At 31.7% G+C, this 27,254-nt stretch overlaps 1 protein-coding gene across 1 annotated transcript in view; it reads left to right on the forward strand.

Moving 5' to 3' along the window:
* LOC115877840 (regulating synaptic membrane exocytosis protein 1) overlaps positions 1-27,254 on the forward strand; it is a 284,757-nt gene that overhangs the window by 196,573 nt on the left and 60,930 nt on the right. The window contains exons 7-8 of the mRNA XM_030894165.1: positions 16,829-17,031; positions 21,253-21,377. Coding sequence (XP_030750025.1) covers positions 16,829-17,031; positions 21,253-21,377 — 328 coding nt within the window. The remainder of the gene's footprint in view (positions 1-16,828; positions 17,032-21,252; positions 21,378-27,254) is intronic.

Below are 27,254 nucleotides of genomic sequence, written 5' to 3' on the forward strand. Positions count from 1 at the left end.
AATCTCTATTGTTGTCTTCAGACGAAGGGTCTCAGTTCCTTCCGACCCTACAGTCTTTTTCTCACCCCACAAGCACTAAAAATGGCGGCAAATTAAATTCCGAAACGGAAATAGTTTGTCTCTTTGCGAGTCTGAACAAGTTTTTACTAGAAACGACGTATTTAAAACGGTAAAATGTTGCAAATTGTTCTTGCAGCAGTTGTTGAGAAACATGTAAAATGTCGACGTTATACATTCTAGTCGTAAGTTTACGAACAAATGTTCTTCTGGAGAAGTTTCTTGTCTTTGTTGGTTTAGGGTTGTTAAGAAAATACACTCGCTTAAGCCAACAGTAAGAGAAATATTGTTTGGCAAAGAATGGTGAATCATATACATAGGAGTAATGACGAAATTCTTATTAATTCATATTAAAGAAGTACAGGATGTTTTTTGTGGTAAACTATTAATACAAACATAATATTTGTTTAAATTATATCATTGTTTTATGATACTGTATATAGCGAAAAAATATACTTCCATCTTATTTCATTAAAAAACATTGAAAATAAATATTGTAACAAAAAAACACCAAATTAAGAGGCTTATTACTGGATAATAGCAAAGACTGAATTATACATTTTTCTTTACTTCCGAAAAAAGATTCTCCATTGAAAATATGGCCTTATAGATCCAATCTCTATTGTTGTCTTCAGCCGAAGGGTGTCAGTTCCTTCCGACCCTACAGCCTTTTTCCCACCCCACAAGCACTAAAAATGGCGGCAAATTAAATTCCGAAACGGAAATAGTTTGTCTCTTTGCGAGTCTGAACAAGTTATTACTAGAAACGACGTATTTAAAACAATAAAGTGTTGCAAATTGTTCTTGCAGCAGTTGTTGAGAAACATGTAAAATGTCGACGTTATGTACTCATGTCGTAAGTTTATAAACAAATAATGTTCTTTAGGAGAAGTTTTGTATCTTTGTTGGTTTAGGATGGTTAAGAAAATACTCTCGCTTAAGCTAATAGTAAGAGAAATATTGTTTGACAAAGAATGGTAAATCGTGTACATACGAGTAATGAGGAAATTATTATTAATTCATATTAAAGAAATACAGGATATTTTTTGTGGTAAACTATGAATACAAACATAATATTTGTTTAAATTATATCATTGTTGTATGATAATGTATATAGCGAAAAAAATACTTTTTTTTAATGCCGTTTCATTTTGTTAAAAAACATTCAAAACTAATATTGTCACAAAAAAATCACCGAATTAAGAGACATATTACTGGATAATATCAAAGACTGAATTATATGAAAAAATAGTCTTCATTGAAAATATGGCCTTATAGATCCAATCTCTATTGTTATCTTCAAACGAAGGGTCTCAGTCGCTTCCGACCCTACAGCCTTTTTCTCACCCCACGAGCACTAAAAGATGGCGGCAAATTAAATTCCGTAACGAAAATAGTTCGTCCCTTTGCGAGTCTGGACAAGTTTTTACTAGAAACGACGTATTTAAAACGATAAAGTGTTGCAAATTGTTCTTGCAGCAGTTGTTGAGAAACATGTAAAATGTCGACGTTATGTATTCTAGTCGTAAGTTTACGAACAAATGTTCTTCTAGAAAACTTTCGTGTCTTTGTTGGTTTAGGATTGTTAAGAAAATACACTCGCTTAAGCTAACAGTAAGAGAAATATTGTCTGATGAAGAATGGTAAATCATATACATACGAGTAATGACGAAAATTATTATAAATTTAAATAAATTAAAAAAATACAGGATCTTTTATGTAGTATATTATTACTTATATACTTCTTTCATTGTTCGGTGACTTTAGAATTTAAATTTTGAAAATTCCCACAAATTTACAAAACAAGGTTTATTGACTTCTATTAAATATTAAAGACTATTAATTATATTAAACTCAGGGTTATTAAAAAATTAAACAATAATTCTTTATAATATTTTTCCATTATCTGTTTCAACTCTCAATTTTATGTTTTCTGAAACCTGTAAAATAATAAACAACTAACAGAATAAATAAATGTTATACGATATTCTTGTCGGTCTTGAAGAAATTTTACTCAATTATTTCCAACAACATTTCCAGAATAAATCAGGCGTTCCTGAAGACCTTCAGGTATTTTCTTTTCAACATTATAACGAAGTTAGTCGAACAACGTTTTCAGACTACCGACTCATTTAATTCGAAAACTTTCGATTGCGTTTGTAATTATATTAGACCATCTAGCACATAGACTCTTTCTACAGTTGTAACACAAAAACCTGTTTCCAATATTACAGATTGTAGATTGAATAGGAAGGAGGAAGTTAATAATCGCGACATTATAAATCTATTGTGTATCCCTTTCTGGAGATATAACTCATCATACAATTTCAGGGCTTTGACAAAAGTCAGTGTCGGAGACGGTTTTAAGTCGTATCAAAGTTTATTGCACGAATACTTAGTTAGTCATCTCGGCGCACTCATTAATGAGCTGTTCTGGTGTTTCCCCGTGGTAGACATAAACAGTTTTCTTCGCAGTCATTGGCAGTCGCTTGGCAGTAAAATGATATTTTGACCGTACATATACATTTTTTACCCAAGTGAGACACCCCTTCTTATTTCATTGATAAGAATAATTATGAACAAGAATCATGTAAATGTGAGAATGTCTTTATTACTTAAATATTGCAGTGTTTCTAACCAGCAGTGCTGCTGGTAGACCCCATAGTGTCATTACGTGCAACAGAGGAATCAGAGGCCTCTAAAAATATATGTATAATAAGATTGGTCTTTTGTCTTTCTTTTTACGTATTCCCCATTGTTGTTTAAAGGGTCCAGCTTTGGCTCTTCGTACCGATTAATTTTACGTGTTTCATTCAGGACCAAGATCCTTGACATGTTCTTTAAATGATTTTGGCACCCATTTCATTTTAAATAATGAAATGGGTGCGTTTCTTTAAAAAATTCATTAATACGAGATAGAGAAGAATAAAAACGTTGTAAAATGCAGAATATTTGTTTTGTTCTATTTTAAGTTAATAATAAACGTTAAATAATAAATACGGATTTTTTTATACAGGGTCGCTGTTATGTATCGAAACGGTCAATTATTACTTAAAATATAGGAGTTACCGCAAAAAGTTTAATACAAAAATTATAAGATTTTTAAATATCTATTAGCGAATAATAAATTTAAGTATACGGGGTCGGTCATAAAGTCTTGGCACATCAAAGTTATATTTTTTTAAATAGAATCCCTTGTATAGTATTGCATATTTCGGTTCTTCCTTCAATTCTAAGCAAAAATCGAGATACTCGTAATGCAATGTACCAAAACCAACCGTTTCCAAGTTATTGACATTTAAACATATCACTTAAACAATTTGATTTAATTAATTTCGATATGTTCAGGTTTATTTAATGACGCCATTCTGTCGAAATTGTGATACTTAATAATATTTGACATTAGTTCTCAAGTTAGCATTTATAGATGTATAAAATGAGATTATATTCTCTCTCTATTATATCTCTAATAGAATTACATTTTGTAGCATTAGAAGTTATAAAAAAAGATGGAATATTTTTTTATAAGAATTTTCTTTTGGTAAAATATTTAAAACAACTAACACTATGCGACGGAGCTGTTCGCCGGTGAGCAATGGGTCGTAAGCTAGTGAAAATTGAATTGTGATACTTACGTCTTTATAAGATAATGGGCGCCACTCAGTTTTCCATTTACTTTCGAAAACTTCTAAGTTGAAAACTGAGAAATCAACTCAGAATATAGGTATTACTTATTTTAGGAATTACACAAATGAAACGCTGAGACGAACTAATAACTAAGTATAATTATTAATTAAATGTAAAATAGAATAATTAAATCAGGCTATGAAAAATTTGATGTTTGAAAATATTTGTTGGTAAATTGTATGTATCAAAATAGATCACTCTTAAAATGGTAAGTAAAAACTGCACGCTTCTGAATATTATTTTATACTAATTATCCCGCATAAAGTCTAGCGATCTTGGTGCCAAAATGTAGGGACTCTTTATATCCAAAAAAACGTACTATATGAGTATCAGAAATATGCATAACATGATATGTGTAAAATTTATCAAAGTGAAATTCTCAAGCAATTAAATATATAATATACCTGAAGAGCTTCATGAATCAAAATAAATTTAAATTAAATAGATATAAAATTAAATGATCTGGCCTTCTTATCCGTTCTGGTCACAAGCTGGTTCTGATGAACTGCTACTGGAACTGAATTGTGGTATAAGATGTTTCTGGACTGACAGGATCGAAAACTTGGTTGGATTCAGGAGATTCCTTTATTATTCCCGATGTGAAATGTAGGGACACAACGTGGACCAAATGACAGGTACAAAAAAGACAAAATGGCACCAGAAAATAAAGCCACCATAAAATACCTTATTATAAAATTCTGTCGTAAACTAAAAATGCTGCCATAGACTGAAACCCTATAGAAAGAAAAGAACGGTATTAGGAAACGTTACTCAACGTTACGTTTAAATTTAGAGTCTTACCTCTGCTGAAAGGGTTTTCCCAAACAAATTGGCAAAAGTGCCAAAAAAACGCCGATAGTTCTATAGGGTTCAGCTTTAGCCACCAATATGGCGATAAAGTTAGGCACGAGGTATATACCTATACCGTCAGAAATAAAGTGACGAACAACTTCGACCGGACTGAAATAACTAGCCAGAAATAAACTTGAAGAAAAAATAAAAGATAATAACAATACTTAAAATGCCATCTCGGTGCGAGGACTTAAACTTGAATTATTTAAATAAAATAATTCTGTACCTTTATATTAATTATGTGAATTTTAAATAAAATGCTACAAAGTCTGGAAATTACAAAATGTTCGTTTGACACTTCAAATCTTCAATTTATGTACATTGTTTATTACGATTATTGCTTAAAATTGAAGGAAAAATTGAAATATACAATAATATAAAGAGGGTTTTATTTAAAAAAAATAGTTTGATTTACCTCAACTTTATTACCGACCCTGTATACTTAAATTTACTAGTAGCTAATAGGCATTTAAAACCCCATTACAACAGTATGACAGTTTCGACAGAATGCCATCATTAAATGAAACTGAACATATCGAAATTAATTAGATCAAATTGTTTAAGTGATATGTTTAAAAATCAATAACTCGAAAACGGTTGATTTGAGGTACATTGTGTGCATTTGGATTTTTGCTTAGAATTGAAGGAAGAATTGAGATATGCAATATACATGGGATTCTATTTAAAAAAATGAAACTTTGATGTGCCACGACTTTATAACCGACCCTGTATGCTTAAATTTAATAATGTATTACTTGCTAATAGAAATTTAAAAATTCTATAATTTTTGTATTTAACTTTTCGCAGTACCTCCTATATTTTACCTAATAATCGACCATACATAACAGCCACCCCGTACATAAATAATAAATAAAAAATTCGTATTTACCCCTATACAGGGTGCTACAAATTCGAGGTACGAACATTGGTATCTCGGTAACCGTAATAGATACGAATATGGTTAAATGGGGGCAAAGTTGCCGCTTTGGTATGTTCACCAAGATGCCATCAAAAAAGTTTTAAAAATTTCAAGGTTTGCTGAGTTTTTTGGAAAAAACGGTTTTTTTGGAAAATAAATTATATTTTTTCCTTTTGTAACTTTTTAGAAAATCAAAAAACTAATTGCACGTTCTTATAGCCACTTTATTAGAGCTATCTGATAGTATTTTTAGATTTTCAAATTAGCTGGTAATTTGTAAGATACAGAGTCCAACTTATTTTTTTTAAATACGGACCTGCATTTTTTATTTTAGGTTTTGAAAGAACTCGATGTCCTGAGTACAATGATGTGCCAGACTTAATATTTTCTTTGTTTCGAACATTTAAACACAATTTATTTAAACTTATTTCAAGTCCGGCTCTGTTTTTAAATATTTAATCTATTCATCTTTATAATATTGAGATAAGCTTTCAAACTTAACAATGACGTGACGTAAATTTTCTCGATTTTCCATATTCAATGTTAATTAGCGCTGATCAATATTGTTGCGATGAATATAATCAGATTAAATAATTTAAAAAACCAGAGTCGGACTTGAAATTATTTTAAATAATAATTAAGAAGTTTTGTTGTTGTTAAGGTACCCAAAACAAAAAAAGTATAAAGTGTGGCATATCATTGTACTCAGGAGACCGAGTTCTTTCAAAACCTGAAATAAAAAATGCAGGTCCCTATTTAAAAAAATTAAGTTGGCCTCTGTATCTCACAAATTATCAGCTAATTTGATAATCTAAAAATACTATTAGATAGCCCTAATAAAGTGGCTATGAGAATGTGCAGTTAGTTTTTTGATTTTCTAAAAAGAAACGACAGGAAAAAATAAAATTGATTTTCAAAAAAATCAGTTTTTTCCAAAAAACTCAGCAATCCTTGAAATTTTTAAAACTTTTTTGATGGCATCTTTTTGAAAATCTCAAAGCGCAACTTTGCCCTAATTTAACCATGTTCGTATCTATTACGGTTATTGAGATACCAATGCTCGTACCTCGAATTTGTAGCACCGTGTATACCGGGTGCGTCTCAAAAGTCGCTCACAAGATTTGGTCTGTTAGTATATGAGATAAATTAGAATTGACTGACATATTCAGTTGTTTTTGGTCACTTCCTGTTTTACCGGAAATGACTACACACAACGTTTGATTTTTAAATGGCACCCCGGTATATTTTTACTTTATTCGATAGAAAATGACATTCTGAATAGAATGACATATCATATGTCAACTTTTGACGTTTTTGTTTTCTTGTTTGCATGGTTATTCACACAGGTTTTTCGAATAGGATTTTATAAACTGCGCACAGTCTAAAACTTCAGAACAAAACTGTAGGTGTGTAGCTATCTTTAGTAGCAATCCTATATAACGCTCTATCGATTAACTATTGCCGGACGCGATGGCTGAATTAATAGGTTTACATCTTGTAAATACCGCGATTTGGCTCCGATCAATATTTACTTATCAACTAATTATATAAACGGTTGAAATTTTTTGAACGCAACGAAAATTTAATTATACCATTTAATTAAATGAGAGAGAATAATTTGGTTTTGAACTATCGAATTTCTAAATCATTAACACGCTATTAAGTCTGCCATGGCTCTATTACATCAATCTCCAATTTTTTTTTAATAATTATTATTGAAGTGAAACTTCTTTACGCGCGATGGGAGTAAAAATTCAAAGCCAATTTGTTTTACTTATTATTGTAGTCTTGCAAGGCAGTTCTTTTACTACACAAATTTGTGATAGTGACCGTATATACATACAAACATTACTCGCTGACGAGTATAGTGATGGGTTGTTATTTAACTATCTGTTATTTCATAACAATTATTTAGAAATAACATAACGCAACCGTTACTACTTTTAAAAAATAACAGATATAAAATAACGACACGCAGAGATCGACTGTTCGTGAAACGAAGTCGGCGCTCTGCACCGCCACGAAATTCGATGCTGCTCGAAGCAATCCCAAAAAACAACTAGTATGGATGGAAAACATGTTATTTCGACAACGCAGTGGGGTATGCGCTACGGCGCGGCGCGGCGTGTTGGGCTTGCAACAGCTTAAAAGTAATAGGAAATAAAAGAAGCAGCTTTTTTGAAACAGTTGCGGGCATAACGCTTGGCGGTCGAGATAACAGGAGTGGGAAAGGAACGCTGCTGCATCGGTCGATTGTCGATGGAGGCTCGCAACAGGTTGGAGAATAACGCATCAGTTGTTTTAGCTACGTTGTTTTTTTACCTGTTACGAGCATAACAGAGCGGCGTTCGAGATAATCGGAGTGGGAAAGTAACGCTGCTGCATCGGTCGATTGTCGATGGAGGTTTGAAACAGGTTGGAGAATAACGCATCAGTTGTTTTAGATACATATTGTTTTTCAACCTGTTACGAGCATAACGGGCGGAGGTCGAGATATTATGGCGCTGTATGTTTCAGTACTTTGTTATTAAGTTTCAATATTTAGGTATTTATTTATTCTGAAAAATTTTCGGAATAATACTTTAAGATTTTTTAAAAATGTATACAGGGTGTTTTGAAAAATCTGGTCATTGATTAATCACGATCCTGCTTAAAGCCCTTGACTTAAAAAGCTGATTTTGGGAAAACGGATTGACTTTAGGGTGTAGAGGTTCGATAGGAAGGGATTTTTCGAAGCTCAAATTCTAAGGGGGTGAAACCACCCTCAAATATTAAAATATTTTTTATTTAAAAACTGGTTTTTAAGAGTTTTCGAAAAAAACTCTTAAACACGTATATTTTATTTTGTTGTTTTACATATTTTGAGATTTTTAAAAAATATATACAGGGTGTTTCATAAAATATGACCACTGAGTAATCATGATTCTGCTTAAACTGCTTGATGTTTAAAGCTGATTTTTGGCAAACAAATTGAGTGTGGGGTGTAGAGGTTCGATAAGGAGGGGTTTCTCGAATCTCAAATTCCAAGAGGGTGAAAACGCCCCTCAAATATTACAATATTTGTTATTTAAAAAACGGTTAGTCTTTCGGGAAAACGATTGGACATGCATAATTTATTTTGTTTTTTTACATATTTTGAAATTTTTTAAAAAATAATACAGGGTGTTTCAAAAAGTTGAGTAATTGATTAACCACGATTCTGCTTAAACTGCTCGACGTTTAAAGCTTATTTTTGGCAAATGTGAGAAAATTTTATCCAGTTTGTATGTTAATGAATTAATAAATTCTTGCTTTGCTTTATCATAGCCATTACAAATTAATAATTCGACGCGAACGAAGTCGCGGGTACACGCTAGTTTAAGTATAAAATTAATTCGAACTCTAGTGTGTAGTTGGTTTACTTATGAAGAATATACTACACATTTTCTTATATTGTTATTTTTTGACCGCAAATGGTAAAATCATAACTAATAGCTTCTCGGCCGTCGAGTGAAATGCACCCTGTACACTGCTTCGCAATTCAGGATCTACGCGGATCGAGGGGCAGGGCGTAGGTAGATCGAAATGTATAGGTATAGACGAGTGTATAGGTATAGACGAGCTATTTGTAAACAACCCCCGTTTTTAGAGAGGTATTTTAGATAACACTCGATATTTAGAAATGTTATGACACCCTGGAAATACTACCACCGGGCACGTCATTGTTGCAACTTGCAACTGCGTTAATACGCCGGGCAGTGACCGCCTCATACTCTTTCAGATATTTAGCAATAAAATAAAGAAACCTGTTATTTTTAACCTGTTATTTTAAGTTGTTTTTTTATAAATAACGATAACAGTTTCAACTGTTATCAAAAAATAACAGTTTTGCCCATCACTAGACGAGTATCTGACACGCATCAAAAGATGGTTTGGATGTTATCTCTCTACCGCACTCCGGACATTCAAAAATCTCATTGTTTTGTTGCCTCTTTACTTTTTGATTGTCGTTGTTAACTGAGTTTACAATAATTCTTCTCCATTGCATTCTATTGTGAGCTGTTCCCTCCTACGGATTCTGCATGCTTATCTCCTTTAAGTTTTCGTGGAAAATATCCTTCTACCTTTTGAGTTGTCCACCCGGTTTCCTCTTACCGTCTACAACCTCACCGTAAAGCAGAGATTTTGGTATGCGGTTTTCTTGCATTCTGTATACGTGACCAGCCAATCTTAAGCGAGATTTTGTAATCATGACTTGAATGCTCTCTTGGAACCATTTTAGAAGAATTTCAACTCTTAAGAATCAAAGAGTTAGTTAAGGTGTCTTTGTTTCAACTTCTTTAATGCGTTTATGTGTCGGCGGTACGGCACCTAGGTTTCGCTTCCATATAACATGATAGGGATTATTATTGCTCGGTACAATGTAAGTTTCGTTTTTGTGCTCAAGTCATGGTTGTAAAAAACCCTGTCTTTTAATTTCCAGATGACTATTGCGGTGCTGCTAATCCTGTGCTGAATTTCAGAGTCGATATTGGCCTTTCCCGAAATCAAAATGCCAAAGTAGTTGAATTCCGCTACATATTCCAATAGTTCTTCTCCTATTTTTATAGCATTGTTGTGGTCTTCCGGGGGAGTACACATGATTTTAGTTTTGTTGATGTTCAGCTTAAGACCCAAAACCTCGTATGCCCAGGTATATGTGTTCAACATTTCTTGTAATTGCTGTAACGTTTTTACAACTAGAGCGCAGTCATCAGCGTATTGAAGCTCTGTGATAAATCTTGTACGTGTTTTTGCCCTGAAAATTTGGATACGTTTTGTTACATCTTAGCTACAGGGTGACGTCCTCGACGTTTCGAATCGATGCCTTTAAATGGGCAAAATCATCAGGATTTTTTTTAATTATGGGTCGATTCTAACTAAACTCGGCACGTGGATAGAGGTACTCGATGGAGGCCTCAGACGGGCAGACAGACAAACGAAAGTAAGTAAAATTTTCACTTCAAATATGCGCACATAGTACACACACAATTTTTTTCCAATATATTTATAATCTTATTCAACAATATTTATATTAACAAAAAAAATTGGCTCCGGGAGGCACGTATAGCCGCCCATACTAAAATATGATAATATAAAGTTGGTAGGGAGTTCTTTTAACTTCAAAGTAAAGGATTTTTTCATTTTTTTTTAACTCAAAAACTGCGACTTTGACTGATCTTGATGTTATTACAAATTTTTTTGCAAATATTATTCGTAATCTTAAATTGAAAACCGCGCTTCTCTAGCTACTGTAATTTTGGCCAGATTCTTGGGTGCCACAATATTTTTGTTACAGACAGACGGACAGACAGACACCATGAAAATATTTTGTATTTAGGTCAATTATGACCCAAATTTTGAGTGAAATTAAAAAAAACTTATTTTTGCCGATCTCCCCTCTTTAGGTAGGCTAATAAAGATAAGTAAAAATAGGAATATAAACATGTTTATTAGAACATGAAAAAAGAAGAATGAAATAGGTTAAGGTTAAGATAAACAAAAAGAAATACATGCTTTTTGTATCAGTTTGGAGCCCTCTAATCTCCGAAATCAAACACATTTATTGTAAAAGGGGGATTCGACCTAAATTGATTGATAACAAAAACCAAACAAACAAGCAATGGCCACAAAAACAAACCACTTTTTTTAGTTAATAACGCTGTAGTCCAACAAAACATAAACACTTGTTACCGCGTCGTAATTTACTTCAGACTGAGCCAAGGCCAGGGATGAGTAGAATATTTATTTCACTACATTTACTACTAATATTACTATTTCCAAAGTGGTTAGAAGCTCGGGTTGTCTACAGAAAACAAACAATAGCAAACATTTTTAGCAATCTTAGTACGGTAATATCCACGATATGAAGACCACTGATAAAACGCACCAATGCATGCGTTCTAAGTGGATAAATTCATAATTGACTGCACCCAACTCCTTCACGAGCGAATGCCTGGCTGTAGTATAAAAGCTCAGTAGTTTTAGGAATTTGTCGATTTTTCAACCAGAGGCTGTTAAAGCAAATAGATAATATGTAATGATCTATTGTATAAACTGTATGTATCATCCAATGTAAGTTTGTAAAAAGAGTAAGTTCATTTTGATTATCTCTGTTGGCTCTCTACTCATAAAGATGCCCATATCAAGCAAATCAATTTTTTCGAGAAACTCGCATCCTATGAGAAATGATCGAAAATATACAGGATATGTTAACGATTTTAGAAAATATCATCCGACCCGTAAATTTGGGGCACGAAATAAAAAGAAATAAGCGTCACAGATACATTTTTGTTTCTATATTTTTAAATTTTTATCGCACGAAATTTGCATAGAAAATGCTTAGACGACAATTATTATCTATATGATACACCGCGAACTAGTGTCACCAATGCTTACTGGTCGAATATTCAACCGTTTACGTTAACTTTCGCGCCAATTCGGATAACGTATAGGTATGGTTGATTAAATGGCTAAAGCGCACATAGAAATAACCATAGCAAACAAACTGGGCGATAATACACTTCCACGCGACTGATTAGTTGGTTAAATTAAAGTGGTTGATATTCTCGACATTGTGGACATTTACCTCATAGTCGACGTTTCGAGGTCACCAATAAAATTCGACGCGTCTCAACTCTGCTTGTAAACATTATAAATTTAAAAAAAAATAAAACGTAGCAAAAAAAATACTATGGATATAATCCAGGGTGGTCCGAACTGTATTCCGGAAACTTTGGCAGCACATTCTGCAGATAAAAATAAGTAAAAAAGTTCGTATAAATGTATGTCCAAAAATGCTTAGTTTCGGAGATACAGGGTGTAGAAGTTTCATTTTTATTTCGATTTTTTCCAAATAATTTCTGAAGTAATGTCAATATTTGGATGAAAGTTGGTGTCTGGGAGTTTTTTGACATGAGAAATTTGGTTTTAATGTCAACATGACTCCTTTTGTAGGGAGCGCCTCCTACATGTAGTTTAACTGTTTTGGTAAGTAATAACTTTTTGTCCGTACCTGTATAAAATTACTGAGTGGAAAAATATACATTTCCGTGTTTTTTTACGTAAAAAAATTCTCTTTGTAAATTTTTTTTTAAATTAATCATAAATTTTCTTCTAAAAATGATGATGACACAGTTTCTGTTGAACATTTGGCACCAAAACATTTGAAATTTATGATTTCAGTCTAATAACTATTTAGTTAACGTGTTTAATTTGATGTCAATGAAGACAGGTATTGATAATTTAGATTCCAAATATCTCGAGAACCATAACTCGTAGCGATTTTTACAAAAAGACTTTTTTTACGTAAAAGGTACTAAAAGGTTTTTACGTATTACGGTAGATTTATACTGGTACGGACGAAAAGTTATTACTCTTCAAACTGGTTAAAAAATATGTAGGTGGCGGGTAAGGTGGGGAGTCTACAAGTAAGAGTCATATTGACATCAAAATCAAATTTCTCATGTCAAAAAACTCACAGACACCAATTTTCATCCCAATATTGACGTTCAACACATACCTTTATAGGAACATTTCTACTTATTTTTATCTGCAGAATATGCTGCCGAAGTTTCCGGAATACAGTTCAGACCACCCTGTATATTATTATTTTATGCAGACACCCCGTGACACATTTTTTTTTAATTAATAAAATGAGACATAGCAAAAAAATTGGATGTAGTAAATTGTCAATTTTCTACGGACCCAACCCTGAACGCGACACATAACTAGAGCCCACGGCGTATCGATTTTCCATCGCCTTGTCACATCGCAACCAAATTACTAGATCTTTTTTCCGTATCGAGACAAAACCGACGGTTTACCTCTCTCTTCTCTCCGTTTTCTTTTTCTCTTGTATTTTTCTCGTTTTTCTTCTTTTGTTTTGCAGGTTTCAAGCGAAAGTGCGCAGACATTTGCTGACGAAAAAAAGGTCTTATATCTTTTGTCTTAATTTTATCTGTTATAAAAGTGTCAAAAAGAATATGTTCTAGCACAATTAGAATTAATTGAAATGGAACACTGAGTTTAGATAAATTGTTTAGTTTTGTTACACGTAATTTGTAAAAGAAATTTGTATCATAGTTATGAAAATTGTGTAAGAAAGTAATTTATGTTTATTTCTACGTGTTCTAGTTATAGATGTACCATACGATCGAGAAAAAAAAGGCATCAAAGACGGCTTGGGAATGAAAATCGATGATAATTTTGGCGAGGTTAAGCTCTAGACGTCAATTACTAAAATGTGATACAAAAATTTTCAAAAATTATAATAATAATAATAATAATAGCTCCCGTATATAGCATTTAACGCCGTGGGAGTAGCAAGGTACAGCTTGCTATACTAGAGCCGTTCGGTATACAAGGAAGGTAATGTGGCTAGCACTACGCTTTAACCGCCTATTATTACCTCAGGATTGTGAATCCCAAGTACTCATTTAAGGCTGAGTCGACCTAGGTACCCAAACTATTTTTATTTTAATAAAAATAGTCGGCTGATGAAATGCCGGGTATGGGAATCGAACCCACACCTTGAGATTGGTAGACAAGAGCCTGTACCTCTACGCCACCGGGCACCTTATTTTCAAAAATTACTACTAATTATATCGGGTGTGTCTGAAAAGTGGCTCACCCCTATAACTTTTTTTTATTTTTTCAGATAAAAAACGAGAATTGGTATGTTAGTATATGGTATATTTTTACGTTATTTGATAGGGATCGACACTCTGAATAGAATGACATATCATTATGTCAACTTTTGACATTTCAGCTTAAAAAATCGTATTTTATATTTTATTCTAGAGTGCCATGACTGTCTTAGAGACACTAATTTTTAATGAAGGAGCCTTGGAAAAATAGGTTTGATCATCTAATGTTTTTCGTGTCTTGTCCTGACCGGTTAAAAAATGCCCAAATCGTTTTTTTTAATCATATCTCAATTTTTTCAAATAGGACAAGAGTGGCTCATTAGCATATTTGGAAAAAGCACTATTTTACGAATAACTTGGTACCACACACTTGGTATTTCTAATCAAAGTGTCGTTATGAGCCGCATGTTAGAATTTCAAATAAACCATAAGGGAAAATATCAAAAGTTGACATATGATATATTATTCTATTCAGAGTGTCATTTTCTATCGAATAAAGTAAAAAAATACCGAGAGTGTCATATAAAAATCCAAAGTCATTTCCGGTGAAACAGGAAGTAACCGAAAACAATTGAATAGGTCAATCAATCCCAATTTGTGTCATATACTAACATATTAAATCTCGTTTTTTAGACGCACCCGGTAGAACGATTAAAAAAGGATAGAAAGTTTCCAGACATACAAATCTATTTAAACAAAAAACATTTAAAAATAACTTCAACTCAATAAAAATAGATTACAACCTTCTTAAAGCTAGCTGGCAGTAAGGGCCATTAAAAAATAAAGAAATATACGGGCGAAGAAATGACGTCTAGGGCTTGACCTCACAGAAATTATTATCGATTTTCATTTCCCAGCCGTCTTTGACGCCGTTTTTTTTTCGATCGTATGGTACTATATGTTTGTTCAATGTTTCTTAAACACTGAATAATACACAATGTTTCACACACAAATAGTAATTAATTATCTATAATACACTTAATTATCAAAGGTAAAAATATGTATATGTATGTAAAAAGTAATATAAAATGATGTGTTATGTAAGACAACACAAATATAAACAACACAATAGAAAAAAAACATGTGTTTAGTTTAGTTAGACACAATTAGGCATTTTCAAAATAATATAATATTTATGATCCACAAGACACAGTAAGCACATGCATAGAATTTATCAAGACTCCAGAGTACACAAAATATACCAATTTTAGGCTGCAAAAATAATATGACTTAATTTATAGTTCAATAGTTTTAGAAAATTTAGAGTTTTGCTAGACTGATTACTCTAGTGTAATTTCTATGTATTAAAATGTTTTACCGATCAAAAACATAAACCAGTATGTAATAAACAGGGTAGAAAAAAAATCATGGTTTATATTTTTAAACAAAATTTGTTCTTTATGGTTTAAAACAGTTTTTTGTAGATTTAAACAGGATTTAAACCCTAAAGTCGGGATTATGTTTAAGACTTGTTTTAAACTCTGTTTTAAACTACATAGTGTAGATGGCCTTCACAATTAAAAACTTTGTTGGGAAAATATAATGCGGCAAGACTTATTTCGATTTTTAGTGAACTTAATGGTACTCCTCCAAGTTAAAACTAGGTTGATTAAGTGCCATGGTTATTTTAAAAAAATTCAAAATTTAATTCTGTTCATTTCGGGCAGAGCTCCCAATTTATCCAGGAATTCCCAGACTAATCTCTTTTTCTATTAAATTAATATATGAAAGAAAGAATTTATCTTATTTTTTATTAAAAAACATCTGCACACCAAACATATTTAAAAGAAGTTTAAAACAAGTACATAAATGTGTTTTTTAAACACGTCTAAGGCTAAGAACATAGTGGAGCGACGAGGACAGTGGCGAGCAAGCAGCACGATAACGCGTCGATCAAGCCTCGAGGTGTTAAAACATAGTAGAGCGGCGAGAAATAGCGAGGTACTTTTGCAAATTTATTATTTTATTTGCTTATTGATAATTTAAAATGTTAACAGTGGCTAAAATTATGGGCAGCAATGTCGCAAACGTTTGGTTACATGAAATTTTCAAAAACCGGAGAAAGTATGGCAGGTTTTATATTCTTTTTGAAAATTTGTTGCCACTTCAACTCATAACTTATATAAAATGTACCGGTTATGGTGATTACTATCTTTCTGATCCCATAAAATCTCTCTTACAAATACTAAATCTATTAATTTTTGATAATCTATCATTTTCTACAGCACGACAGAGCGACGAAAACAAAATTATTTGAATCGATCTCGCCGCTCGATCTAACCGCTCGAGCAGATCGCTTTACTATGTTCACACGTACTTGCCTTCACAGGTTTGTTTTTTTATTTTAGTTTTTGGACGCGATGTCGCGCTGCTTGATCGCCGCTATCCTCGTCGCTCCACTATGTTCTTAGCCTAAAACATTTGAATTTTAAATTGTTTTTAAACAACATAGGTATTTATAACATAACAACCCTGCTAATAAAAATAAAAAGTCTATAAAAGTACTTGAATAATACACAATTTTGACAGTTAACACTATTAGATAACTCTATCATTTATGTTTCAAGCAGTGGCATATCTAGCACTGCTTGTTCAATTACAACCTCCACTTTTATCAACTATTCTAAATCATATCTAAATATTTCAGACCGGACATTGGAGGTATCAGAACAATAGTACCACCAAGACCTACTCCGGCCCTGGAGGACCTAGAAGCCGCGCCTAGAAGACAGGCTTCGGTAGACGCAGAAGCTATACGGATTGTGATTCATGACGTGGACAGCGGATCGGCATCGGCGGCTCAGAAACGGGTTGTGCTCAGGAGGGATCCCACAGATAAAGCTCATAGAAGTAAATAACTTTTCTGTATTATCTAGTTTTGTAACATTCAGGAAGGAATTAAAAGTTAGAACCAAACAGAATAAATCTACTGAATATCAAGGAAAAAATTCACACCCCCTATATTTTTTTTATTTTTTCAGATAAAAAAACGAGATTTGGTGTATTAGTATACAACATAAATTTGAATTGATTGACGTATTCAATTGTTTTCGGTCACTTCCTGTTTCGCCGGAAATGACTACAACTTTTGATTTTTAAATGGCACCTTCGGTATTTTTTTACTTTATTCGATAGAAAATGACACTCTGAATAGAATGACATCACCAATCAACTTTTGACATTTTCGCTTAAAAAATCATATTTTAAATCTCAATCTAGAATGCCATGGCTGTGTTAAAAACAATAATTTATAATCAAGGAACCTTGGAAAAATAGATTTGATCGTATAGTGTTTTTCGTGTCTTGTCCTGGCCGGTTAAAAGATGCCCAAATCGTATTTTTAATTATAATCACAGAGCATACTAAAGAAGAACGCTAACTCCTGTGTATTTTTTAGTTTCAAATTTAAAGTGGCGCCATCTAATGTGCCAGGTATAAACTAAACCTGGCGGAAAATTTGAATATACCATATTTTATTATTATTGTATAAGTTGTTGGAAGTGTAGATACAGAAACAATCAGATTTTCACACAACAGTATGAAAACTTATTTTCTTACATCTGATTGTTGCTGACTGGTTCGTAACTACTCTGGGAACAAAGAAAATAATCTAATATCTATAGGTATTTATTAATAAAGATAATATAAATAACCTACTTTCAAATACTTCCTCGAAATAGTTTTATAGGTACATGATTTTTACAAAAAATTAAGAGTAAAAGTAACATAAAAATGGAAGCAAAAATTGTTGTAATACAAAAATTGGGCGAGTCTTGTAATAAAGTACGTATGTACCTGAAACAATTTCATTTTAAATAAACAATGTTTTCATACAAAGTACTAACTCGGTTTATAAAAATGATGTTTTTTTTGCCACAAACTACTTCCTCACCTGTCGCAATAAAAATCTAAAATGACAAATCCAGTGGAAAAGTACATTAATTACAACAATGAAGATCGAAAGTTCAGAAATAGTAATAAACTGAAAATTGTGGTTTAGATCAGTAAAAAAAAATATTTCCCTTTTTATCAGTTTTTAGGCAACTATAAAAACTTAACAATGTTGTACGCAATTTTTAGGCAACTATAAAAACTAGATACGCCATCTAGCGCACCAGGAAATTACTATTTCAATAACAGATCGTTCAAGGTCAGTTGACTGGCCCTGATTATAATACTCGTAGAATATTTTTTAGACTTGAAAATTACTGAGGAGGATATTCATGTGAAAATGCCAAGAACAAAAAGCAGTTGTAGAGAGAGGTGACCTCCAATCTGGTCCCCTTTTCACCTTCCAAATCCACGTACTCGACCCGAATTCAATTCCTCACGATTATGCGCATATTTATTCAAATTCGTCCCTTTTAAATGCAAGACCGTCCGCGCTTTCCATTAAGAATTTTTCCTACTTTTTCTTCTTCCTTTTCTCTTCCTTTCCATAACTTCACAGACAAACCTTGTCCGTCTATTTGTTTTCTTATATTTGTTTAATTTTAATAGAGTATTTTATTGGTTTTAGAACACAATACACAATTAAGTTTAATATACCTAATAATTTAAATAAATAAAACAAACTTAGTGATAGCACTTATACAGGGTGGTCAGAACTGTATTCCGGAGACTTCAGCAGCATATTCTGAGGATAAAAATAAGTAAAAAAAATCGTATAAATGTATGTCCTAAAACGTTTAGTTTCAGAGATACAGGGTGTAGAAGTTTCATTTTTATTTTGCCTTTTCTAATAATTCCTGAAGTAACGTTAATATTTCGATGAAAATTGGTGCCTGGGAATTTGTTCACATGAGAAATTTGATTTTGATGTCAATAGGACTCCTACTTGTAGAGGGCGCCACCTACATATGTTTTAATTGGTTAACATTTAAGACGTTTTTTACGTAAAAAAGTTTCTTGGTAAAAATAGCTACAAAAAATGGTTCTCGAGATATTTGGAATCGAAAGTATCGATACCTGTCATCATTGACATAAATTTAATAATGTTGACTAAATAGTTATTAGACTGAAATCATAAATTTGAAATGTTTTTGTATCAAAGGTACAACAGAAACTGTTTTATCGTCATTTTTTCGAAGAAAAATTTAAGATTAATTTAAAAAAAATAAAAAGTTTCTAAAATTATTATTTTAAGCAAATAACTATCTACTCAACATGTTTATTTTTTTGATGTATGTATTTACTATTTCCATTCTAAATATCTTGAGAATTGTTGCTCGTTGCAAGAGACATTTTTTACGTAAAAAATCACGGAAATGTATATTTTTCACTCAGTTTTATACAGGTATGGACGATAGTCATTACTCTTCAAAACAGTTAAAACAAGTGTAGGTGGCGTCCCCAACAAATAGGAGTCATATTGACAATAAAAGCAAATTTCTCATGTCAAACAACTCCCAGACACCAATTTTCATCCAAATATTGACGTTACTTAAGAAATTATTTGGAAAATATCGAAATAAAAATGAAAATCTCCGAAATTAAGCATGCGAACGACACAAACATTTTACTTATTTTTATCTGCAGAATAGGCTATCAAAGTTTCCGGAATACAGTTCGGACCACCCTGTAGGACCATTTTTAATAATCTGTGATTTGTTGGATGCGTCTCCAGAATAACTATTAAAATATTGAAAAAAATTACACAATTTTTTTTTAAATTTATTATGTTTGGAACTCCAAGCCATCTTCCACAATTGACAGCTCACGTGACGCACTGTTATAGCTTATTTGTAATAATTGATGTCAATTGCAAATCGGTGACATACTAGGCATTATAAAAGAGAAATTCAATAGGAAATAGCGTTATCGACTGGCAAATGGACCTCAAGCAGCGAAAGGAATGCAGACAAAAAATCGATATTGTCAAGTTTCAAATCAATACAAAAGGAAAATTGCTTAACATTACCGATAGATTTAATATATTTTTAGTTCATTCCAGCATACACAAATTATATACCGCATGATCGAAAAAAAATACGGCTATGAAATGAAGATATCTGTCATTTTAAGTAAAATTATATAGGGAATTTCATCGATCGTCATTTCTAAGCCAACTGGACGCCGTTTTTTCGAACATACAGTATATGCTAAATACCTTAAATAAGCGATGCCAATTAAACTTTTAGTTACGTAATCGAGGGCGCGATTTTTAAATTCATTGTTGCCAACCATGGACATATTCCGCGCCCGGCTGGCTAGCTGGAATTTAAATTTTCCATTGGGCATTCAGGTCGTAGCTCTGCTGTAAAAAATGTCAAGTTGCCACATATATTTATTTATTTGCCATGTTATTTTAGTTTCCTAAAATATTTTGATTAAACGAAAATATGCAAAAGTGGGCAACGCTGTGCCGGTCAAGCTTAATCGCATGGCTAAAAGTTTTATTTATATAAACTATATTTCAACGTAGTTATTTTTGTTTCATGTATAATTATTTAATTACATTTTCCTGTATTCTGCCTGTTATTATTAAAGTAAATATTTCCTAAAGATATCATCGGCTTAGACAACAACCCAGAAAATTCATCTCATGGCATCCCGGATTCAACCTGATTGGTGGAGATAATAGCACGTTTCGTTGCCAGGCAGTAGCCATGCGCATAACGTTTTCCTATTGACCAATGCTATCTGCAATTTTCTACCCCTCCCTAGAAATATTAGAAATATTGGATAGTATTGAAATATCCAGTGGCGGTGTTATTGTATATTTTATACTTTTAACTTGATTTGTGCATATTATAATTAGTACATGCTTTATAACAAATATTCCTATATTTAGCAATTTTAAAAAATGTGTAGAAATATTTAAAGTATCGTATGATCGAAAAAAAACGGCGTCAAGGACGGCTGAGGAATGACAATAGTTGATCATTTTACCCAAGTCAGTTTCTAGACATCATTTACGAAAAATTGACATAAATTTATCAAAAATTAGCACTAATTATAGGAATATAAAAAAAGGATAGAACATTTTTCCAGACATCATGTTTTCAAAATTTGTATTCGACTTTACTTCGAAACAAGGTTGTCTTATTGTTGTCTGTTTATTAATTTCAGCCCGAGGCTTCGGCATGAGAGTGGTGGGGGGCAAAACTAGTCCCGACGGTCATCTGTTTGCCTACATAGTGTGGACGGTGCCGGGGGGACCGGCAGAGAAGGGCGGCCTACAACAAGGCGACAAGGTAATTACAAATTTAAGTACACCGTTATTGTTGTACTACATTTCTCCATATAATGCAATTACTACACTGCGTAATTTATCTACTGTGTTCTTATGTTAGTTAATAGCCTGTCTAAAATTAATTCAATTATAAATTCTATTTTGTGTCACAGTATCACTTTGTTTTGAGCAAAAGTTTTTCAGTAACTGCAGTTTTGTTGTAGAGAGTGTCCCATTTTTGTTTGTTTTATGGGGTTTCTTGTTTATGACTAGAGATACAAAGATGCGGTTTTTATTACCGCTACTTTTTTTATTAAAATAAAGATGCTATACAGATATGTCCTGGCCCCTTTGGTTTCTAAAATATAAATGTGAAAAATGTTGCATTTTTTGACCCCCTTCGTATCTTGGATATCTTTTTTTGTTCTATTTCTTGGATAACTTATCGGAAATGTAAAAAGTGAGTTTTCTACGTAGAATCCAGTGGCGTAACTAGTTTTTCGTTGGGAGCTGTTCTTTTCGAAATACAGGGTGTTTCAAAAAACATGTGCCATCTCTCGTGGGGAGATTCCTCACGTAAAAATAAGATTTATTTTTCATATCAACATAGGTCCGATTCGGCTTTGTTTCGTAGCTACAGGGTGTTAAAGCCTTATTGAGCTTTCGATTTATTATAATTTTCTTCCAAGTATTGATTGATTATATATTTCTTCCAATTTTGAGGCTAAAAGTTACTATAAGTGCTACATATTTCAATGCCTAAAAAGTGTCGATAAATTCATCAGGGACGTGCACATGGGTTATCACTGGAATATTTTTCAAAAAAAACATGTGCGCCACTGACTTTTATCTTTTTGATATCAAAATTGTGTAGGCCGTTTATTACCAATTAAAAGTTATCTCTTGATAAATTGTCCAATTCGGCCTCCTTGATGAGATAAACGCAATTTTATTAATCACAATTAATAAAATTAAAATAAAATTAATATATCAATTATCAAATATATTTTACCTAATTTATTATTAAATATTATTACTATTAGTTATTGTTCCTATTAGTCTACTAATAAAAAAATAATGGTATTTAAGACAATTACAAAAAACATAATTTTAAAAAGTTTTAACATCCTCTAACTCTAAAACTATGCATTTTCACACCCATGTTTATAGGAATTTTTTTTCAATTTTTTAATGAGGAATCAATGAATATTTATTTAAAACTTTCGCAAGTTAATGATATTAAATTTTTGAAACATTGCTATTAGGTTTGGATCAAGGCAAATTAATAAAATTGCATTTATCTCATCAAGGAGGCCGAAATCGACAAAATATCAAGAGACAATTTTTAATCGGCATCAAACTGTTTACATTATTCCGCTAACAAGACAAAAAAAGTCAGTGGCGTACATTCTTTTTTTTTAAATATTCCAGTGAAAACCCATATGCACGTCCCTGGTGATTATGTCGACACTTTTTCAGCTTTAAAATATATCGCATTTATAGTACCTATACCTCAAAATTTCATTCAAAACGCTAAAAGCACTTGGAAGAGAATTATAATAAATCGAAAAAATATTAAGATTTTAACACCCTATTGTTGTACTACATTTAACACCCTATTGTTGTAGCTACGAAACAAAGCAGAATCGGACCTATGTTGATATGAAAAATAAATCTTATTTTTACGTAACGAATCTCCCCACGAGGGGCGGCACATGTTTTTTGAAACACCCTATTATAAATGTGAAAAATGTTGCATTTTTGGCCCCCTTCTTGGATATCTTTTATTATTCGATTTCTTGGATAACTTATCGGAAAGGTAAAAAGTGTGTTTTTTTACGTAGAATCCAGTGGCGTAACTAGTTTTTCATTCGGAGCTGTCTTTTTCGAAATATATTTCAAACTTATGTTCTTTTTAATAAGACAACCTATACAGGGTTGTTCACCACATACGACACGGAGTATTGTAGCTAAACGATTAGATTTTTACAAATTGTAAGTTTTCAGTTCGTTGAAGGAGTATTAGAGCTACAATTTAAAAATATGTTTACAGATACAGAGTGTCCCAAATAAGTAAAAATATCATAGTTGTATTTTTTTAAATGGAGAACTCTGTATATTATTATATTTTTAGATTCTACGATTGAAATAAAGATAAATTTGATTAAGGTTTATCACACTTAAACCTTACCGTTTTTGAAATATTTTCAATTTTATGAAATTGCAGTAAAAATTTTAAGGCTTCATTTCTCCAAGGGTATCAAAGTTTTTAATATTAAATATTTACTGAAGATTATTTATTGATCAGATATTGTGTTGCAATAATAAAAATTTTATTACCTTATACAAAGTGTCCAAAAATGTATATTAAATAATTACTAGCTTTAAACGGCAATAACTTGTTTAATTTAAATGGAACACCCTGTATATTTTACGTGAATCATATGCACAATTTAATTGTCTATCAAATTGTATTTTACTATTTTTTACCTATCTATTCAAGTTTTCATAGAAAATGCATTTTCTTATAATTTAGACCTCATTTATCACTATACCAATGGGACATTTTAGATTATTTTTAAAGATGTAACAAATTTTCAAAGAGTACAGATACTAATATTGGCGATATAGTTCGCTTATTTTATTAAAAAATAAAAAAAAACTGTTTAAATATTGTTTTATTTAATTTAACCAAAAATAAATTGGCTTTCCATCGTAATATCTTAATAAAGTGCACTGAAAATGAACATGTGCAGCTTTTAGATACCACGGGGCTGTCAATCTAAGTTATTGATATTTTTGAAGCCCACGTGCAATAATTTCACACACGGAAACTAGCATGGAAAAAGCCAATTGCTAAAATTTGACTAAACTGAATAGCTAACTATGAAACTATAGCTGAATTTGAATAAACTGTTCAATATTATTTCATATAAATGTCTTTATCTTATGTTTAAAAAATGGGTAAATAATGTTTTACCTTATGTTTAAAAATAGGTATAGACTCCTATTTTTAGAAAGCCTATAACAAGACTAATAAATAAATAATAATGGCGAAATGCCCATAGGATTTTTTTTTGGAAAGACTAATAAAATAATAGTATACAGGGTATCCGATTTAAAAAATATAAGTGCAAATTATATTTCGAAAATGACAGCTCTCTAAAAAAAACTAATTACTCCACTGAATTCTACATGAAAAACCAAACCAAGACTCAGTTTTCATATTTTCAATAAGTTATAAGATACCCAAAATACGAAACAAGTCGACAAATGTGACATTTTCAAATTCGGGGCCACTTTTAAACCACCGAGCCTAGAACAAATCGGTGTATAGCATCTTAAGTTTCATAAAAAAGAAACACAATGTGAAAACTATATCACTGTACAGGGTGGTACGAACTGTATTCCGGAAACTTTGGGAGCATATTCTGCAGATAAAAATAAGTAAAAACACTTCGTATAAATGTATGTCCTAAAATGCTTAGTTTCGGAGATACAGGGTGTAGAAGTTTCATTTTTATTTCGATTTTTTCCAAATAAGTTCTAAAGTAACGTCAATATTTGGATGAAAATTGGTGTTTGGGAGTTTTTTGCTATGAAAAATTTGATTTTGATGTCAATATGACTCCTATTTGCAGAGGGCGCCACCTACATACAGGGTGGCACCTCTCATACGCCGCGGAAGCTCCAGTTTATATTAAAATGAAATTTTGTGAGCATATGTAGGTTAATTCAGAGCACTTTTTAAAAATATAGAGGGTTCTACAGGGTGTCCCCAAACAAAGTTACATGTCAAAGTTGTGTTTTTTGTAAAAGAACACCCTATATATTAATTGATTTTCGGATTCTAGGAGAAAAATAAAGGTGAGTTTTATAAGAGAAGTATATGACTAAAATGTAGGGTTTTTGACATATTTAACATTTTCTAGAAATAAAGAACAATTTTTAAATTACAATAAAAGCTACCTAAATTGGAATTTGCCCGGTATAGTCTAATATGTAGTTAAATTAACTGTTGTGCTTTAAATCAAATTAAAATTTGATCCTAAAAGTTATATAGGGTGAGACAAAATTAATATTGAACATTGATCACCTTTAAAAGCATGTTACTCTCTTATTTTAAATTGAACACCCAGTATACTATTCCGATATTCAATGGAGAATTCATGTCTACAAAATACTATTAAGGTTGCCTACCCCTCAAACAAATATTTTCCTAGATATTTTCATTTACATGATTTGATCTGAGTAGATCTTTATTATTTGATAAAATCTAGTTGGCTGTGATATATGTCTGACGTTACTTCAACATAGCTGTCTAATTAGTCCAACTTTAACAACTATTTCTCATTTTGTATCAGTTAAAACAAAAAAATTTCTCAGAAATTTGCCGAAAATGCAAACTTATCCTACATCAGACAGAATTGATATGATTCTATAAGTTGGTGAATGCAATGTGTATTCACCAACTATTAATAGAATACTTAAATGCTCCTGATTTTATCTAGTCTGTTTTTTTTTAGTTAATATTGATATGTTAAAGACAGTGTTTACAAAACTCGACCAACGCTAGTGTCGACAACATGAGAGAAATTATTGTAGCTGCTTTTCGAGGTAGAACTCCACATATGTCTTTTAAAAGGAAAATATCCCTTTGAAATCATTTTATGCAGTTAACAGGAAAGGAAGCATTATGAGCATTTGATTTAATCTAGCTAATATTTGTCGCAAAATTATATGTTTATATATAGTTTTAATTATGTAATACTTAAAATATGTTTTAAACGTTTATCTTTTTATTACCCTTGATTATTTTACTCTACAATCTTTATTTTTTGTTAAATTAACAAAAGGTATATCACACAGCCACCTAGATTTTTTCAAATAATAAAGATTTACTGTCGCAAAATCATAAAAATTAAAATATCTGGGAAAATCTTTGTCTGAGGGGTAGGTAACCTTGATAACATTTTGAAGATATATAAATTCCCCATCGAACACCGGAAAAATATACTGGGTGTTCCATTTAAAATAAAGGAGTAACTTGCTTACAAAAGTGACTAATGTTCCATATTAATTTTGTCTCACCCTGTATAACTTTTCGGGTCAAATTTCAATTTGGTTTAACATACAATGGTTACTGTAATTAAATATCAGGCTATACAAGGTCAACCAAAATTTAGGTAGCTGTTATCGAAATTTAAAATTTACTCTTCATTTTCACAAAATGTGAAATATGTAAAAAATCCTTAGATTTTAGGTATATGCTTCTTTAATAAAACCCACCTTTATTTTTTTCCTACAATCAGAAAATCAATTAATATATAGGGTGTTCCATTAGAAAACTTTGATTTGTAACTTTTTTTGAGGACATCCTGTATAATTCTATATATTTTTATAATATGCTTTCAGTTAGCCTACATATGCTGCCAAAATTTCATTTCGATATAAACTGCCGTTCTCCTTGGAGCTTCCGCGGCGTATGAGAGGCGCCACCCTGTATGTTTTACCTGTTTTGAAGGGTAATAACTTTTCGTCCGCACCTGTATAAAACTACTGAGTGAAAAAATATATCCGTGATTTTTTACGTAAAGAATGTCTCTCGGTAAAAATCTCTACGAGCAACCGTTCTCAAGATATTTACAATGACATGCGGCCATTATTGACAAAAAAATAAACATATTATCGTTGATTGAAAGAATTGTGTATTATGTTGAGTAGATAGTTATTTGACTGAAATTATTAATTTGGGAATTTTTTATTTTTTTAAATTAATCAAAAATTTTTCTTCGAAAAAAATGATGAAAAAACAGTTTCTGTTGAACATTTCAAATTTATGGTTTCAGCCTAATAACTATTTGGTTAACAAGTTTAATTTATGTCAATGATGAGAGGT

Source organism: Sitophilus oryzae, unplaced genomic scaffold, assembly GCF_002938485.1.
Source record: "Sitophilus oryzae breed Bouriz unplaced genomic scaffold, Soryzae_2.0 scaffold_1499_pilon_pilon, whole genome shotgun sequence".
Taxonomy (NCBI): Eukaryota; Metazoa; Arthropoda; class Insecta; order Coleoptera; family Curculionidae; genus Sitophilus; species Sitophilus oryzae.